We start from the raw sequence: 17248 nt of genomic DNA on the forward strand, positions 1-17248 counted from the left end.
AGCTGGATGAACACAGCAGGCCAGGCAGCATCAGAGGAGCAGGAAAGCTGACGTTTCAGTTCAGGACCCTTCTTCAGAAAAAAGGAAGGGTTCCGACCAGAAACGTCAGTTTTTCTGCTCCTCTGATGCTGCCTGGCCTGCTGTGTTCATCCAGCTCTACACTTAGTTATCTCTGACTCCAGCATCTACAGTTCTTGCTATCTCTTATATCTATTAAGGGTGTTAGATGAACAATTCCACTCTGAATCTCTATGAGAAGCAGTGTGTTAGACTCCCCTGCTTCAATAAGGGCATTCTCATTAAAACATGCCAGCAGCCATAACTTCAGACCAGTGAAGATGGCATTGCCAGTAGGTGTTAAGATGGCTGTAGCTGTAAACATAATCTTGAGAAGCAGTGTGCTGTTGAAAATACACTTGCTGCTTTGCTGAAACCATGTATCATTTCCCGATGCCCTATCATTCAAAAGGATTTGGGCGGCATGGTGGCTCAGTGGTTAGCACTGCTGCATCACAGCGCCAGGGACATGGGTTCGATTCCACCCTCGGCCAACTGTCTGTGTGGAGTTTGCACATTCTCCCCATGTCTGCGTGAGTTTAGTCTGGGTGCTCCAGTTTCCTCTCACAGTCCAAAGATGTGCAGGTTAGGTGGATTGGCCATGCTAAATTGCCCGCACTGTTCAGGGATATGTAGTTAGGCGGGTTCGAGGGTGATGGGTCTGGGTGGGATGCTCTGAGGGTCGGCGTGGACTTGTTGGGTCGAAGGGCCTGTTTTCACACTGTAGGGATTTGTTGATGATGATTTCATTCTCTTAATATCCAGCTTCTGCATGACCATACACAGCCTATAGTCCAGTAACCCTCGCAGCTGTTATAATGCCTTCATGTTGTAAAAGTCTCCTATACTATCTGTGTTTGAGGAAATGTCAAATAAAAACTACAGGCGATTCTTGAATGACAAGAGTTGTTTTTTGGTGGCAAAAATGAAGCCTTCAACATGCGAGCCTCCCACACCTGGACAGTGTGGGCAGAACAAAAGTCACGCAGCCGCACAAAATTAGATTGAGCAGACTACTGAGATAAGTAGACAGTTCTTCTGCTGGTAGGACTGCTCTGGAGGATCCTTCCATTTCCATCAGAGCATGTGCCATGGTAGTCTAGTGAATGCTGCCTGACCGTACCCTCATGCGGGTACAGTCCTTGCCACCAGCTTCATGTCAGCCAGCTGAAGAGGTGGAGGAAGAACAGCAGGAGAAAAGGAATAAGGGAAGGACAGTCAACATACCTCTTTCTGACATGGATATCCAAGATTGGCTCAACCCATTTTGGTACCAGTTTTGTCGAGTTCCTTACATAACGGTTTCACATCTTAATTTCTTGCTATGAAAGCCATCACAGCATCTGCTAGATTACTACTTAAAATTCAATGTCATCACAAAATAAACATTCCAAACCAAATTTAGAAACCAAACCATGCCATGTGGCAAAAACAGAAGTCAATTATCACTTTCATGCATACTTTTTCTATCTGTCTTCTATTAGTGCCTGTCTTAGAGCTCTTGTGAAGTGAGACCCCAGTGACTGAAGCACAACTGCTGGAAGACTACTAACTTTCAGCAAGGAAATTGCAGATGGCCTTGGAGGTGGCATCAAACAGCTGATGGCATGGGCTTACTGGCACCATCTTAGCATTGGGCAGCAGCAAACTCGCCTGCCAAGAAAGCCATTGATACTCTGTCCAAAAATACTCAAACTCAGAGAGGACTGCAGTTTTGTACACTGCCCAAAAGAGACACAAACGCCTGTCTCCGGAGAGGAGACTCCTGGGTTATCACGACATCCTGCAAGCTCCTTTGAACATGCATTACAGCAGCTAAAGATTTTGTCTGCCCCCTTCAGTTCGTAAAGGCACAGCAAGAGAAACAAGGACATCTGGGATCTGAGTGATCAGGCCAACCAATTAAATAGAAGAATTGAGAAATAAACAAAGGATAGACATAGAGAAAGAATGAATCAATGAGGGCTAATTCAATCTAAATCAATTACGGAAGGCAAAATGAAGCGAAAGATTTGATTGGGACACAGAGAAAGTTGAAGTGAAAGTCACCTGAACTTGCATGATTTTGTTTGACTTCAGAATGAACACGCTGCATTAACAATAAGATGATGCTAATGAATAATAACAATCCTCCCAGACTAGGACGAGAAGAATTTAAACTGTGGATTACTGTTTCGTTTAGTTAATGAATTACTGTTGGGATTTTTTAAAAGCAATATTCTTCATAAAAACAATATTCTTTCTGCTCCCTTTCTTTTACTTTCTTTATCAATCTTTCTTTCCCTCCTCTTCTCTCGAATTTATCCACTATCTTTCACCCGCTTTCTCAGTTGCCTCCTTGTTTATTGCTCACTCCTGATATTGCTGGTCGGTTCAATTCTCAATGAGATTTCACACCCGTTACTCCCTCATTTGACATCTGGGACAGTGGGATGCATCAGGTCCCAATAACTCAGGCTCTGGGCTCCAGGGGCATCACTGCATTCAGGCCGGGAGTGGCATGCTGTACTGAGGGAGGTTGGGGTTGTTGGTGGGGGTGGGTGAGGTCACTGTGCATCGAGTCAGTGAGGGTCAGAGCTGCTATTTTCAAGTCAGGGCAGGGCTACTATGCCTAGATCAGGGGCATGGTTACTGCAATCAGGCTGGGAGCTGGGTTTCTGGGTCAGGAAATAGCACTGGGGCCTGTGATTTCTACCCCTGCCTTGGCATCTTTTAAGCACTGCATTTGCACAATGATATACAACAAAAGGATGTTCAGAGAAGCAGCAATTGCAGCAAAATCAGTTTAGCCTCGGTGGTAGGAATCTGCTAGAAATGATAACTTGGAACAACATTGATAGTCACTTGGGAAATTCTGGGTTAATGAGGTAAATCCAGCAAAGACTTGCTAAGGGCAAATTTAACTGACTTATTTGAGTTTTTTTGAAGAGGTAATAAGAGAATTGATGATGGTAATGCTTCATGTATACTAAATGACTTTTGATAAAGAGCTGCGCATTAGACTTGTGGGTTACATCAGAGCTCATGGAATAAAAGTAACAGAAGCAACATGGGTAGAAAATCGGTTGAGTGACAGGAAACAGAGTTAATGGATGTTTCTTGGACTGAAGGAATGCTTACATCATAGAGGTCCACAGAATCAGTGTAGGGACCCCAGCTGTCTGATATGGTTTTGACCTTGGTAAAAAGGGAACAATTTCAAAACTTGACAAATGATACAAAACTTGGAAGCTTTGTAAATTGTGCAGCGACCAATGTAAAAACTTCAAAAGGATGTGCATGAGTTGGTGGAATAGGCAGATATGTGGCAGATGAAATTTAATGTGCAGATGTCTGAATGGATTCACTTTAGTGAAAAGAAGACAGAGAGACAATACAAGTTAATGGGTGCAATTCCAAAGTCAATGCAGGATCAGACCAAAACCAAATATCAAATATCAGCCATTAAAGATTGTAGTAAAGGTTGCTGTTAAGAAAGCTTACAGCACTGTAAACTTTGTCAATAGGAATTTAAAAAAATAAGGAAATTATGTTCAGCTTGTGTAAAACACCAGGTTAGGTTCAACTGGAGTATCGCATTCAATCCTGTGCATCACATTTTCAGACGGATTTGAAGATATCATACAGAATATAGCAAAGATTCACATGAATTGCACTGAAGATGAGGAACTTCAGTTACACAAACTGGATAAGCTGAGACTGTTTGCCTTGGTACATAGAAGGTTAAAAGGAGATTTGACAAATGTGTTCAAAATGATAAGGTGTCTGGATAGAGTTAATAAAGAAAAATTGTTTTCATTATCAGAAGGATTCAGAACCAGAAAATAAATATTTAAGAAAATTGGAAAAAGAAGCAATGGGGACAGAAGGTAAAACCTTTTCACACAGTGAGCAGTTAAGATTTAGAATGCACTGTCTAAGAGAACTCGGGGATATAAACATTGATGTTATGGAAACAGTTCACATTACAGAAGAGGAAGTGCTAGAGGTGTTAGAAATCATAAAAGTGGATAAATCTCTGTGACCTGATCAAGTGTATCCCAGGATGTTGTGGGAAGTTAGGGAGGAAATTGTGAGGCCCCAAGCAGGGATATTTGCATCATCTATCACTATCGGTGAGGTGCCAGATGACTGGAGAGTGGCTAATGCTATGCATTTGTTTAAGAAGGGATGTAAAGAGAAGCCTGGGAACTATAGACCTGTGAGTCTGCCTTCAGTGGTGGCTAAGTTATTGGAGGTGATTCTGAAAGATCGGATTTGTGTGCATTTGGGGAGGCGCGGAATGATTATGGGTAGTCAGCATGGTTTTGTACAAGGGAAATCGTGTCTCACAAACTTGATTGAGTTAATGGAGGAAGTAACTAAGAAGATTGATGAGGAGAGAAAGATAGACATTGTTTAATTGGAATTTAGTAAAGCCTTTGACAAGGTTCCACATGGTGGATTAATTGGTAAAGTTAGGTCACATGGGGTGCAGGGTGGCCTTGCCAATTGGATACAAAATCAGCTTAACGACAGGCAACAGAGGGTGGTGGTGGAAGGTTGTTTTTCAGACTGGAGGCCTGTGACCAGCACTGTTCCACAGAGATCAATACTAGGTCGTCTTTTGTCTGTCATTTATACAAATGATTTAGATGAGAACATAGAAGGTTCGGTTAGTAAGTTTGCAGATGACACCAAAATTGGTGGTACAGTTGACAGCGAAGGATGTTATCTAAGAATACAAAGAATTTTTGATCGATTGGGTCAATGAGCTGGGGACTGGTAGATGATGTTGAATTTGGGTAAAAGTGAGGTACTGCATTTTGGTGAAATAAACAAAGACACGATTGATAAAAATAAAAATAGGGCCTTGGGTAGTGTTGTAGAACAGACGGACCAAGGTGCTCAGGTACATAATTCTTTGAAGTTTGCGCCACATGTAGACAGGGTGGTTAAGAAGGTGTTTAATACGCTTGCCTTCATTGCTCAGACCTTTGAGTATTGGAGTTGTGACGTTATGTTGAGGTTGTATAGGACATTGGTGAGGCCTCTTCAGGAGTACTGTATCCACTTCTTGTTGCCCTGTTACAGGAAGGATATTTTTAAGCTGCAGAGGGTTCAGAAAAGATTTACCAGGATGTTGCTACAAGTGGAAAATTTGGGTTATAAGGAGAGGCTGGATAGACTGGGACATTTTTCGCTGGACCATAGGAGGTTGAGGGGTGACCTTTTAGAGGTTTATAAAATCAGGAGTGGCATAGATAAGGTGAATGGCAAGAACCTTTTCCCTAGAGTGGGGATTTCAAGACTAGGGGGGCATACTTTTAAGATGACAGGGCAAAGACTTAAAAAAGACATGAGCAGAACTTTTTTACACAGAGAATGATTCGTGTGTGGAATGAACTTCCAGAAGAAATGATGGATGCGTGTACAGTTACAACAGTTAAAAGGCATTTGGAAAAGTACATGAATGAGAAATGTTTGGAGGGATATGGACCAAGCACAGTTGGGTAAGATTAGTTTAGTTTGGGAACATAATCGGCATGGACTGGACGGACTGAAGGATCTGTTTCTGTGCTATACAACTCAATGATAGTGTGATGGAAGCATGTTCAATTGGGACATTCTAGAAGGAAATAGATTACTGTCTGAAAACAAAGAAAAAGTAGGACTACAGAAAGAAGACAGCAAAAGCACAATGGATGAATAGTTTTATTAAGAACTAGCTTTATTAAGAACAGACAAGACAGCCTCCTTGTATGCTGTAAGAATTATGCAAGCTGTACTTGACAACTGAGGAGAAAGGCCAAGAGTCTCAATAGATGAGAATGAACCAATGTGTGACATTACTAGTATCTAATCAGAATTGGATTTGGACTTGATGCAAAACAAAATACAAGCTCTGTTGGTCTGTAGATTATATGGAGTAGACTTTAAATTGTGTCATAAGGTATCACTGAAGCATCCTGAAAATAGCATAGCTTTTTCAACTACTTTAACGCTATAGCAGATAAATGTACCAATTTTCTGTTCCATAGATAAACAGATGTTTGCCTGAAAATTCCACCAATGAGTTTCAAGTCTCATCAGGTTTAATTTGGAGGGTTTGCTGAATAGAAGTGATGCAATTCAGCAAAGGTAGACACATATTAGTCAATTCTTACCTGCTTTCTTTTGAGTATTTCGAAAAGGTTGCAGCAAAGACCTACAAACTATTTGCTCCTATATCTATCAGTTGTGACTTAGCCTATGACATGATGTAGAATACACAAAAAAAGGCAAATTATAACATTTCAAAGATGTTTGTTATTGTATTTTGTTGTTTTTATTCAAATAACTAATGTTACATTATGGTTTTTCATCAGCTTTGATTTTTCTTATCTGCATCATTTGCGAACATGTCCTCTCCTTTGGATTCAATTATCTTCACTAGCTGAGATATCGAGGGGTTTCACTCTACAAAGTCCCATTCAGATTGAGCATGAAACTGAGAATTGGGTGCAGAGTATTCCTGTTCACTGTGTCTCTCTATTTTCCTGTCATTTGTTCTAAAAATGAAGTGTTATTTGGCTGGTAATATTCAGCACAATTTTCCAAGTCCACTCAGAGTTTTCAAAACAGCAGACAGGAAAACTTACTTGTGTGGGAGACAAAATGTCAGTTTCTAGTTAAATTTTTGCTATGAAGCTCTTGGGGCATTTATGGTGCTCAGGCTTCCCAATCAAAATCAGTTTGTATTCATTAGCAGGTCACAAATTCTCAATAACGCAGGCCCACTGCAATTTCTTTTCTTTGTGGATGGAATGTGGCTAGTATTTACTGTTCATCTCTAACTGTCCAGGGCAGTGAAGAGTTACCCACATTGTTATGGGTCTGGAGGGTTACTTGTGGGCTACCCTGGGTGAAGACAACAGATTTCCTCTCCTTGAAAGTGGTTACATGGTTGCAATATCAGGTTTGCTTTTTAATTCTAGATTTATTTGATTGAATTCAAATTTCATCATCTGTAAAGGTGGGAATCAAACCCATTCCCCTGAACATAAGTAGACAAGATGGTGAAGAAGGCTTGTGGCATGCTTGTCTTCATCGCTTGGGCATAGAATATAAAAATTGGCAAGCCATTTTTCAGCTGTTTAGCTTAGCCACATTTAGAATATTGTGTACCGTTCTGGTCACCACACTACCAGAAGGATATGGAGGTTTTAGAAAAAGTACAGAAACAGTTTACCAGGATGTTGCCTGGTTTGGAAGGTATTAGCAATGAAGAGAGATTGGACAAACAATAAATGCTGGCATTACCAACAATGCCAGTGTCACATCAGTGAATAAAAAAATGGAAAGATGCTAGCAGGGCCTCCACGATAGGAGCAACCTAATGACAGCCCAAAGATGACATTTACTCTGACAAATACAAAGTATATATCTCATTCCTCTGCAGTCTTCACAGATCAATAACTCCACGCCAAATGCTAAAACCACTGAACCCAGAAGCTACGTAATTTTTGATAAAACTAAGAAGATGAAGAAGGAGGAGTAGAAGAAAGGAAAAGCAATGACAACAAAATCTGAGACATGAGACTCAGGGGCTCTGGTTAAGGATGAATCAGCAGGGCATGAAAATGGGAACCATAGTCGCAGAGTTTTCAGTGCTATCAAGCAGTGGCCAGAGAAAGGTGTACGTAGTGTTGTGCTTGCCACAGACAAGCCAACAGTGAGAAGCAATGTGATGTCTGTATTCACCTCGTTGTGAGGAAAGGTCAATGAACTGATGTGTGAGTTGTGGAGTGTTACAGCTCCCTTTTGAGTTGAAATGTGAACCTCCATAACAACCTCAGCCCTAGTGACTTGGGACTATTGTTGCCATCCTGTGAAAACAGCACATCTCTCTTCTCCAAATTCACTTGCAGGAGAACCTCAAGGAAGTACTGCTGAAGCAGGAGGCTGACTTCTGTTGCGTCTCTGACATCCCCAGGGGTGGACAGGGGTAATGAGCCAAAATCCACTCATGGTCCTGGATTACAGGGAATGAAGTGCTATCCAGGTCCCTATAAAAATAGAATCTGGAAGCTGAAGCCTGGAAGAAGTCCCTCCCATTTTTTCACCCGCCTTCACACAGCCTCAGCAATGAAAATTCTGCCCATTGTGTCTGAGTTATTACCTTTGAAGTACACATCTGCATCTTTGAATATGAAGTAATGTTCCATTTAGCTTCCAGCACAAAAAGGAAACAAGTGTCACTCTGTAGTTGTAGTCATATACACTACAAATGATTAGACGAATAGCTATTAATTTATTTCTTACTGCTGGAAGACTCCATTTGGAAAGCAGCATACAATATACATCAATATATTGTTCAAACCTGGTAAAGAAATTCCAGCAGCGTACATTGGTGTCACACAAGTGCCAGGCAAGGACCCTACCAACAAGAGAGAATCTGACCACTCAATGACATTACCATCGGTGTATACCCCACCAATGACATCCATGTGATCACTGACCAGAAGCTGAACCGGACTAGCCATGTAAATACAATGGGTACAAAAGCAGGTCAGAGGATAGGATTTCTGCGGAGAGTAACTCAACTCTTGTCTCCCCAATGTCTGTCCACCATCTACAGGGCACGAGTCAGGACTGTGACAGATTGGTCTCCAGTTGCCTAAATGTGCAGAGCTCCAACAACACTGAATTAGTTTGACACCATCTAGGACAAGTTAGCCTGCTTGATTGGCACCCCATCCATTAACTTCAACATTCACTCCCTTTACCACCAATACACGGTGGCAGCAGTGTGTGCCATCAAGAAAATGCACCGCATTTAGCCATCAAGTTCCCTTGTTCCCCAAGTTATCAACAGAACTTTCCAGACCTGCGATCTCTACTACCTAGAGGGCAAGGGCAGCAGACACACACAACATCACCACCTGCAAGCATTCCTCAAAGTCAAATACCATCCTGATTTGGAAATAACTGTCATCCCTTCATTGCGAATGGGTCAGATTCCTGGAACTCCCTCCCTTATAGCACTATCGGCGTCCCGACATTCCAAGTACTCAGGCAGTTCAAGAGAGAAGCTTGCTACCATCTTCTCAAGGGCAAACAGAGACGTTCAGCATGGAAACAGACCTTCGCTCCAACTAGTCCATGCTGACATGACATCCTAAAATAATCTTGCCCCATTTACCAGCATTTGGCTCATATCCTTCTCAACCCTTCCTATTCATGGCACCCATCTAGATGCCTTTTAAATGTTGTAATTGTACCAGCTTTCACTTCTTCCTTTGGCAGCCCATTCCATAGACACACCACTTCCTGTGTGAAAAAGTCCCTTGGGTTCTTCTTAAATTTTTACCCTCTCACGTTAAACCTATGCCCTCTAGTTTTGGACTTCCCCTTCCTGGGAAAAAGACCTTGGCTATTCACTTTATCCACACCCTCATGATTTTATAAACCTCTATAAGATCACTCCTCAGCTTCTGAAGTTCCAAGGAAAATCGCCTCAGCCTATTTGGCCTCTCTGTGTAGCTCAAACCCTCCAAGCCCAGATACATCCTTGTAAATCTTTTTTGAAACCTTTCAAGTTGAATAACATCTTTCCTATAGCAGGGAGACCAGAATTTAAGTGTCAAATGCTGGGCCAACCAATAATATCCTCAACCAATTAATGAACAAAGAAAATACAATTGCTTAACTTGTATTTTAAGAAGCTGTTGACGATTTCAACATCATTAGTAAATTTGACACAAACATTTTAAAAAGTCTAAGTTTCTTACCTCCCATGAAATTTTCATATTGTCAATATTTGTTCCTTCTCCTTTTACATTTTTTGGATTCTTCTCTGGAGCTAAATAAAACAAAAACAATGAGGTGAAATTGCTTTCTATTAATAACAAGCTATCTTTCATAGGTTAATTCAATCCTTGGATAAATTTCAGACGAATTAAAAACTCAATATTGATTTTTCAACTCCTAATTGTTGCTTTTCTTTTAAACAATGCAGATTCACAACTGTGTTTGAATCATATGACAATGGATAAACGGTAGAAATGATGTGTGTTACATATAAATCTAAAACAATGGATGGCTTAACAGAATAACAGCCTGATCCTTGTTCGAAAAATAGTAACATGTTAACAATGCATATCATAATTAATATGCAAATCAGACAACCTGTTCAGGGAGTTAAGAGTTACACCACGGATGTTATTTTCTTCTTCCTGGAGGTGACAAGATAGGTCATGAAAGAAAAAAATAATCGGCAGAATTAGCCCGGCAGAGATACTCAGCCCTTCCTCACCACCTCATCAATTAAGTTCTGGGCGAGAAAGTCTACTGTGGACTTTTTCAAGTCTCCAGTCATGAACCAATTAAAGGCCATGTAAGGACTTCAATTCACCGCCTTCTTGATGACCTGCCTTCCTGGCAGGTGAAAGAAGTTGCTGGTTTCCTGACTGCATAAACAGGGTGACCTAACTTCCAAATGGGTGGGGAGTTAAGAAGCAGACTCTATTGGCTCCAATTTAGGGATAATTAGGGCAAATGAGTGGGGTATGAAAGCCACTCTCATTTACTTGAATCTCTGACCCCATTCTTCTTTGGACCTCACACCACAAGGAGAGAAAGGTGGTCCGTAATGGGGGTTATGTCAGCAATGGTAGGTAACACACCAGGGAGCTGTCTACTGAGTCCTGGGAAAAGTGGGCAACTCAAATCTGGGATGGGCTTCATTGTACAGGGTCGCTGAGGGAATGATCACTGTGACTGGGGGCAACTGCAGATCCTAAGTTGATCGGATGGGAACAGCTTCGGAGGCAGGGATTCACAGGCACAGCAACAGGAAAGGGAATACGAAGAATGGAGGAAAATTTGTATGCTACAGGCAGCACCTGCAAGTGACTCTCGTAAACACAAAGTTGGAACACTACCACATTGACTGAAAGTCAATTGAGTAATAAATGCACAAAATGGGTGGAGTATGTTACTTTTTTTTTCCTTTTGGGGCGAAGCAAACAACTTGGATATTGAAACTTTCTTTGGTGCTTTTACAATAATCGTTCATTTGCTGCTCAAGTAATATCACGATCTGCCTTCAACTTGCACTGCATTTGCAGGTTATTAATTGCCCGAGAATGCAGATTTTAAATTTGAACTCAATCATTACAATGTACACACTATTTGCCTCCACCCTCTGAGCTAGAGGGTTTGTGTTCAAACCTCACCTCAAGATATGACAGTCATGTAGATGATTCATACTATGTACAAACAGACCAATTAAAAAAGCATCATTCTCATGTAAACTAAACAAGTCTCATGACAGAAACAATTTGTCTACCACCCAATAGGATAAAGTCACATCCTTCGAACTCTTTATTGAGGTATGACTATTACCACTTTGAGAAGACTCCATGCCATTCTGTGTGAAGGCATGATATGATGCTTCATTGGTATGGTTGTGAAGGCTCAGGATTTCCTTCAACAACATTCCATTATCTTTCTGACATTTGCCATAGAGCTCATATAGAGAACGCTGTTGCTGGAGTCAAGGTGACCTTATTGATTTATCAAAGACAATGCAGAAGGAGATAACAAATTTTCAGCAAACCTAGCAATTTCCAGCGGCTGCTGTAGTATCCAGGGTGAGTAGCAACAGGACGTGGTCTGTAAAATAAATGCCTCACTATCATTTTCTTTATCTGTCTGAAAGACAACAGATGACAATTAAGCATGTCTGGCCACATCCAGCAGGACTTGCGTTCACACTGATTGGTGACAGTGGGGTAGCCATTGAGCTTACAGATACCCTGAAACTGTTATCTGTTGGTTCATTCCTGGAAACAACTGATGTCCTGTGTGGCATCTCTCATACCTTGACATATAAATGCATCTGGGGTGTGGCCAATGCCAATTTCATCAAAGCATAACTCCTCATATCATATCACATGTGGAAGTGATGGCCAAGTGATATTATCCCTGAGCTATTATTCTAGAGATCCAGGTAATGTTCTGGGTGATCAGGTTCAAATCCCACCAGGGCAGATGGTGGAATTCTAATTCAATAAATATCTGGAATTAAGAGTTTAATGACAAACATGAAACCATTATTAATTGTCAGGAAAAACCTATCTGGTTCATGAATATCCTTTAGGCAAGAAAACTGCCATCATTACCTGGTCTGGCCTACATGCGACTCCAAACCCACAGCAATGTGGTTTACTCTTAAATGCCCTCTGGGTAATTAGGGATGGGAAATAAACGCTGACTAGCCAGTGACACCCTCATCCCGTGAATGAATAAAAAAAAACTCATCATCAGTTCTGAAGAAGGTTTGCTAGACCCATAACATTAACTCTGCTTTCTCTCCATAGATACTGCCAGACCTGCTGAGTTTTCCCAGAAATTTCTGTTTTTGTTTCTTATTTCCAGCATCTGCACTTTTTGTTTTCTCCATTTAGTCCTCATATCCTTCCTCCTTGAAGATGAAAGTCAATTGGCTCATGAATTGGGATTTTCTATCATCACTGGCTTCGCTCAGACTCAAAGCGCTACTTACGGCACCCATTTTGATTTGACAGTTTCTCAACCTGTAAAGTTTATGGACAGAAAAGGCTTCAGCTTGCTTAACGTTCAAATTATATGTGAACATCGACTGGTGGTCTGAGTCAGACATCCAGGGAACTGTCATGACTCTTAGAAACTGGAAAACTCCCAACTGTTTGTGTTCTTCCAAGGTCCTCAGCCCAACCATACATGAATCCTGGGAGATCAGAGTACCTCCTCCAAACATGGCTCATAGCACCTTTAAAAAGGAATGAAACTGCTCACGTTTCAACAAGGGGCCATACGGGAATAGACTATAGGCCTCCTGAGGATGAGTTTTCAATGCTGGACTGCTCAAGTGTGGCCTTACTGTACAGTTCAAAACAAGGTGTCCCACCATATTGTGGCATCTTGTGCCTTTCACAATGGAAATTGACAAAGGAATGATGCCCTCGATGTGGATGAAGTGGAGAAAGACAGCAATCTTCTGAGGATGAAGATGACACAGACAATGAAGACATGAACCAACAGGGCCCTCAAATGTTTCAGAGTATGCATGGACTGCTAAATGGACCTGAAATGCTTGAGCTTCCTCTAGGACAATGTTAAACCTGTGAGTAGCAGCACTTTGTGCAGTTTTTACATATGAGCATACAAAATAGGAGCAGAAATAGGCCATTTGGCCCCTTACTCTTGCCCTGCAATTCAATGACATTGTGGCTGATCTGTTTGCATTTCAAATTCCAAATTCCCATCTACATCTAATAACCCTTGATTCCCCAGCCTAACAAGAATTTATTTACCTATGTCTTTCATATATTTAATGATCCGCCCTCCTCCACTGCCTTCTGAGGCAGTGTTCCAATGTTGCACAACCCTCTGAGAAAAAATATTCTCCTGCTACATCTCCCTGTCTTCAATGTAAGTGCACTCCCTTGAAAAGATGATGCACAGAATGAACATTTCCCTGTGGTGGCATGTGGAACCATCAACCATGACGTACTCTCACTCATTAGGTGGGTTTAATTATGGAATGATGTGTGCAGGCGAGGCCCTAACACAATCCCTGCACAATGCCTTCAGCCTCAGTCTTGCCCACATTACTATGCAATGCCTTCACTGTGGTCCTGAGTATTTTGGTTCAAGGATCTGTGAGATTCTCTGCAGTAAAGGGGATGGTAATTTGAGAGAATTGAGGAAGGTTTGGTTAATACAGCTTCATCATTAGATGTCTGAAGAGGCTGTTCATCTCACTCACAGGTGCAATTTAACCAGGTCTGATGTGAAAATTATACGATAACAAACACTGTAACAGTGCAAGTATAACTTCATTAACAAAAGTGAAAGCAACGATGTAGCACCCATGTCACCTATGTGCCCTCAGTGTGTTTTCTTCTTCCTCTTCCTCTTCCTCTTCCTCCTACTTCATTGAGGTTTAGGCCAGACTTCCACAGCTGGAGTGAAGGGAACTTGCTCAGTGATTTACCTCATTAACCTGGAGGACTGTGCAGTCATCCTCTGTGGTCCTTTGGGCCAAGCAGGCTCAGGCTTACCCAGTCTCCTGCCTAGGTAAAGATTCGTTTTCTCCGCTTTCATACAGCTGCAGATTTTTGGGATCACGGGCAAGGGGAGATGTAGGGCCCTAAGAAGCAGCTTCTGGGAGTCTATGTGTTGCTCCCCGTCCCTGTGCATGGATGCAGGCACCACCCTCTCTCCCTGAGAAGAGGGACACTTGGAGTGAGTCCAAGGTCCCTCTCTTGATTTGCCACTGATACTGAGCACCCACGGCTAAAGCAATGGACTGCAGGTCTGAGTGCCTGTCAGCAGGCAATGACCATTGACCCCATGTGCTGGACCTGGATCTCCAAGGTGGTTGTTAAACTTCCCATCGAGGAAGCCATATGCATGTATGACGGAGCTAGCGGACGCACAGAAATGACTACTCGCCCTTCATTCCAGCTTATCAATAGCCTCTAATTAACTTTCTTGATATTCCTGTGCCTGTCTCTGCAGGTTTACTTACGGCCAAGCACATGGTCTTCCCATGGCTGAGCAAGTGCCTGGTTTCTGGCAGTCCTCCAAGTGCGGGGGACCTGGAGCATTTCTTCCTGGACAGGCCGTGCTCACCACAGTGTGTCCCTGTGTCTAATCTCAAACCCTCTGAGCATGCAGGTCTAAGCCTTGCCAGTGTATTCCCTGAGGCTCCCACTTGCTTCCTCATCACAGAAGGAACTGAGGGTCTCTCACAGTGTCTCATTGCTGGCTGTGCATGCATGAAAAGACAGGGAATTAGTTGGCAAAGGTGAATAAAAGCTTGTGCAGCAGTAGAATGAGTGAGTACTGGTGGCAATGGCAAAGTTGCACAGCACGCTGAAGCTTATTGAGTTGGCAAACCATTGGCATCTTCCCATCCCAATGCTGCTTTTCTCCAGAAAACTCCTCCATTTATTCCTCATTGAGAAAGAACAGCCTGATAGCAACTCTCATCCATCACCACTTTGCCCAGCCAGCTTCAAACTTAGGAGTCTAACTATTGGCCAGTTTTCCCTCAATGAAACAAAGAGAGAGAGACTGTGTATGACGGAAGAGCAATTAATGATCACGCATGAGCAGGAGAGGCAATGGGATTACCCTAATAAGCAAGCAGGAAGTACAGAGAATAAGGAGGTTTGTAGTTGATGAAGTGGATGTGAGCCTTTGAACAGTCATGGTGAGTGTGATATTGATGGTTATAGTCGATCACTTTCGTGAGACACATGTGCAGTGGCATAGGTAGAGTGTGTAATGACCCTTTCAGCGTGAAGAAGTAGAGAGCAACTGCTATCACTTTCCCTTGTGGAGCGCAGATCATTGACCTTCTTCACACACACTGCTGGGTGTCCTGCTTCACATGAGCTGGTGCATTGACCCGTGCTGTTATTTGGGCCTCAGCTGGCTATGTTTGGTGCTGTGGCCTCCTGTGACAGTCAGCTGGGAAGAGTACTGAGCTCCTCTCCACCATATCAGCCACCAGCATCTCCAGATCTCTGTTCATGAAGTAGACAGCGAGCTTGCCTTTCTTCTGGGCCACCTTCTATGGAGTTTATGATCGACAACTGCAGTTTGAGGGGTGATTCATGGCTTGAGGCATCTGAAGTCGTATGCAGCTGTGCTTTAAACATGGTGCCAGAGGTGTAGAAGCCTGAAAGTCCCAGCAGTAGCAAGCACCTCCAGCTCACTCGCCACACAATTTCCTGAGAAAGAAGCAATTCCTGTTTGCATATGACGGCAAGATGAAGACCACGAGAGCAAATTCTCCCTGGGCCATGACGGTCATGGCCAACACATTTTAACTGTAAATGGGAAAATTCCAGACAGGGACTTTAATGAAAGGGACAATTTGAATTTGATGACATTTCTTAGAACTTGTTGTTGGTGCCAACATTTCACAAAATAAATAATTTGGTTTTGACAAAAGTGCAGGGCGTGTTAAAATTGTTGATGGTACTGAGCCAGGAAGTATGGTGAACCCTTGAAGAAGAGAACACAAGGTTAAATTTTAAAAAAAACTTCAGATTAGCCATATTGCAGAACACCATTTATCAAATGAACACCAGATAGTGATAGAGTCAGGATATAAATGAATGAATGAATTTAGGGCACGGATATTTAAGTCATGAGAAGCTTGATCTCAAGCTTCATCACAACAGGTATATCAACTGTAAATGAGGGTAAATGTGCAGAATGCTTGTCAATCCTGAAGCATTGGGAACATAACTCATCTCCCCAATAATGGAGCAGTTAATGAGTGTGTGGCAAATGTATTTGTTTTAATTTAGTGATTGGCTTTGGTATTGTTGGTCGCACAACACTTAAGGTAAGTTTTGGTGTGTGTTAATTATTCCTCCAGCATGGGAAAATGTATTTTGAAAATCAATTAATACTACCTTCATTATGATGCTCACTGAGTAGTGGGGATGGTTTAGTTCAGTTGGCTGGATGGTTGGTTTACAACGCCATGTAACACCGACAGTGTGGGTTCAGCACCTACACCAGCTGGCCTCTTCCCTTACCTGGGGCATGGTGACCTTCAGGTGAAACCACCAGTATTTTTGTGTCTCTCTCATGAAAGAGCAGCACGATGGTCTGGTAAGACTACGGCAATTTTACCTTTACCACATGGTACAGTCACCGATCTGTTAACTGCTTTATTGTCTCAGCATTTCATTTCAAACCTTCTGAAGCACAAGTGTTCCTTGGCTGCAGCCACTAGTTCCATATCGTCTGTGATTGAATAACTTCAAATGGTGGTCAATACGTTAACTTTCAAATGTTTTATCTCACTGGTATATTTTCTCTTGACATGTATTCAAGGGATTTTGAGACTGTAGTGAAATCTACTGGGTGGTAGATTTGATTGATAGCAGTGACTATACCTGTAAGAAGCTGCAGATTAACTGCCTGACAATACGTCTTTGATGTAGTGAAAAGCCTCCAATTGGGGATTATCGACAGTTCCCTTAGCTCAGTCTATAATTTATACCTCACTCAAAGGCTAGGTTACTTGGATTCAGTGAGAGTGTTAGGTAATGCATACAATGAGCAACATATCTTAGTGATCTAGTTACATTGCAATATAGCTTAGGTAATGTATCATTGCTCTTAGATATTCTGATGACCAACATTGGAGTACTGC

General features: G+C 42.1%; 1 protein-coding gene across 1 annotated transcript in view; it reads right to left on the minus strand.

The window, feature by feature from the left end:
- Nucleotides 1–17248, minus strand: part of chl1b (cell adhesion molecule L1-like b) — an 809671-nt gene that overhangs the window by 249726 nt on the left and 542697 nt on the right. Inside the window, exon 21 of the mRNA XM_048606742.1 lies at nucleotides 9810–9880. Coding sequence (XP_048462699.1) covers nucleotides 9810–9880 — 71 coding nt within the window. The remainder of the gene's footprint in view (nucleotides 1–9809; nucleotides 9881–17248) is intronic.

Source organism: Rhincodon typus, chromosome 16, assembly GCF_021869965.1.
Source record: "Rhincodon typus isolate 14 chromosome 16, sRhiTyp1.1, whole genome shotgun sequence".
NCBI classification, from domain to species: domain Eukaryota; kingdom Metazoa; phylum Chordata; class Chondrichthyes; order Orectolobiformes; family Rhincodontidae; genus Rhincodon; species Rhincodon typus.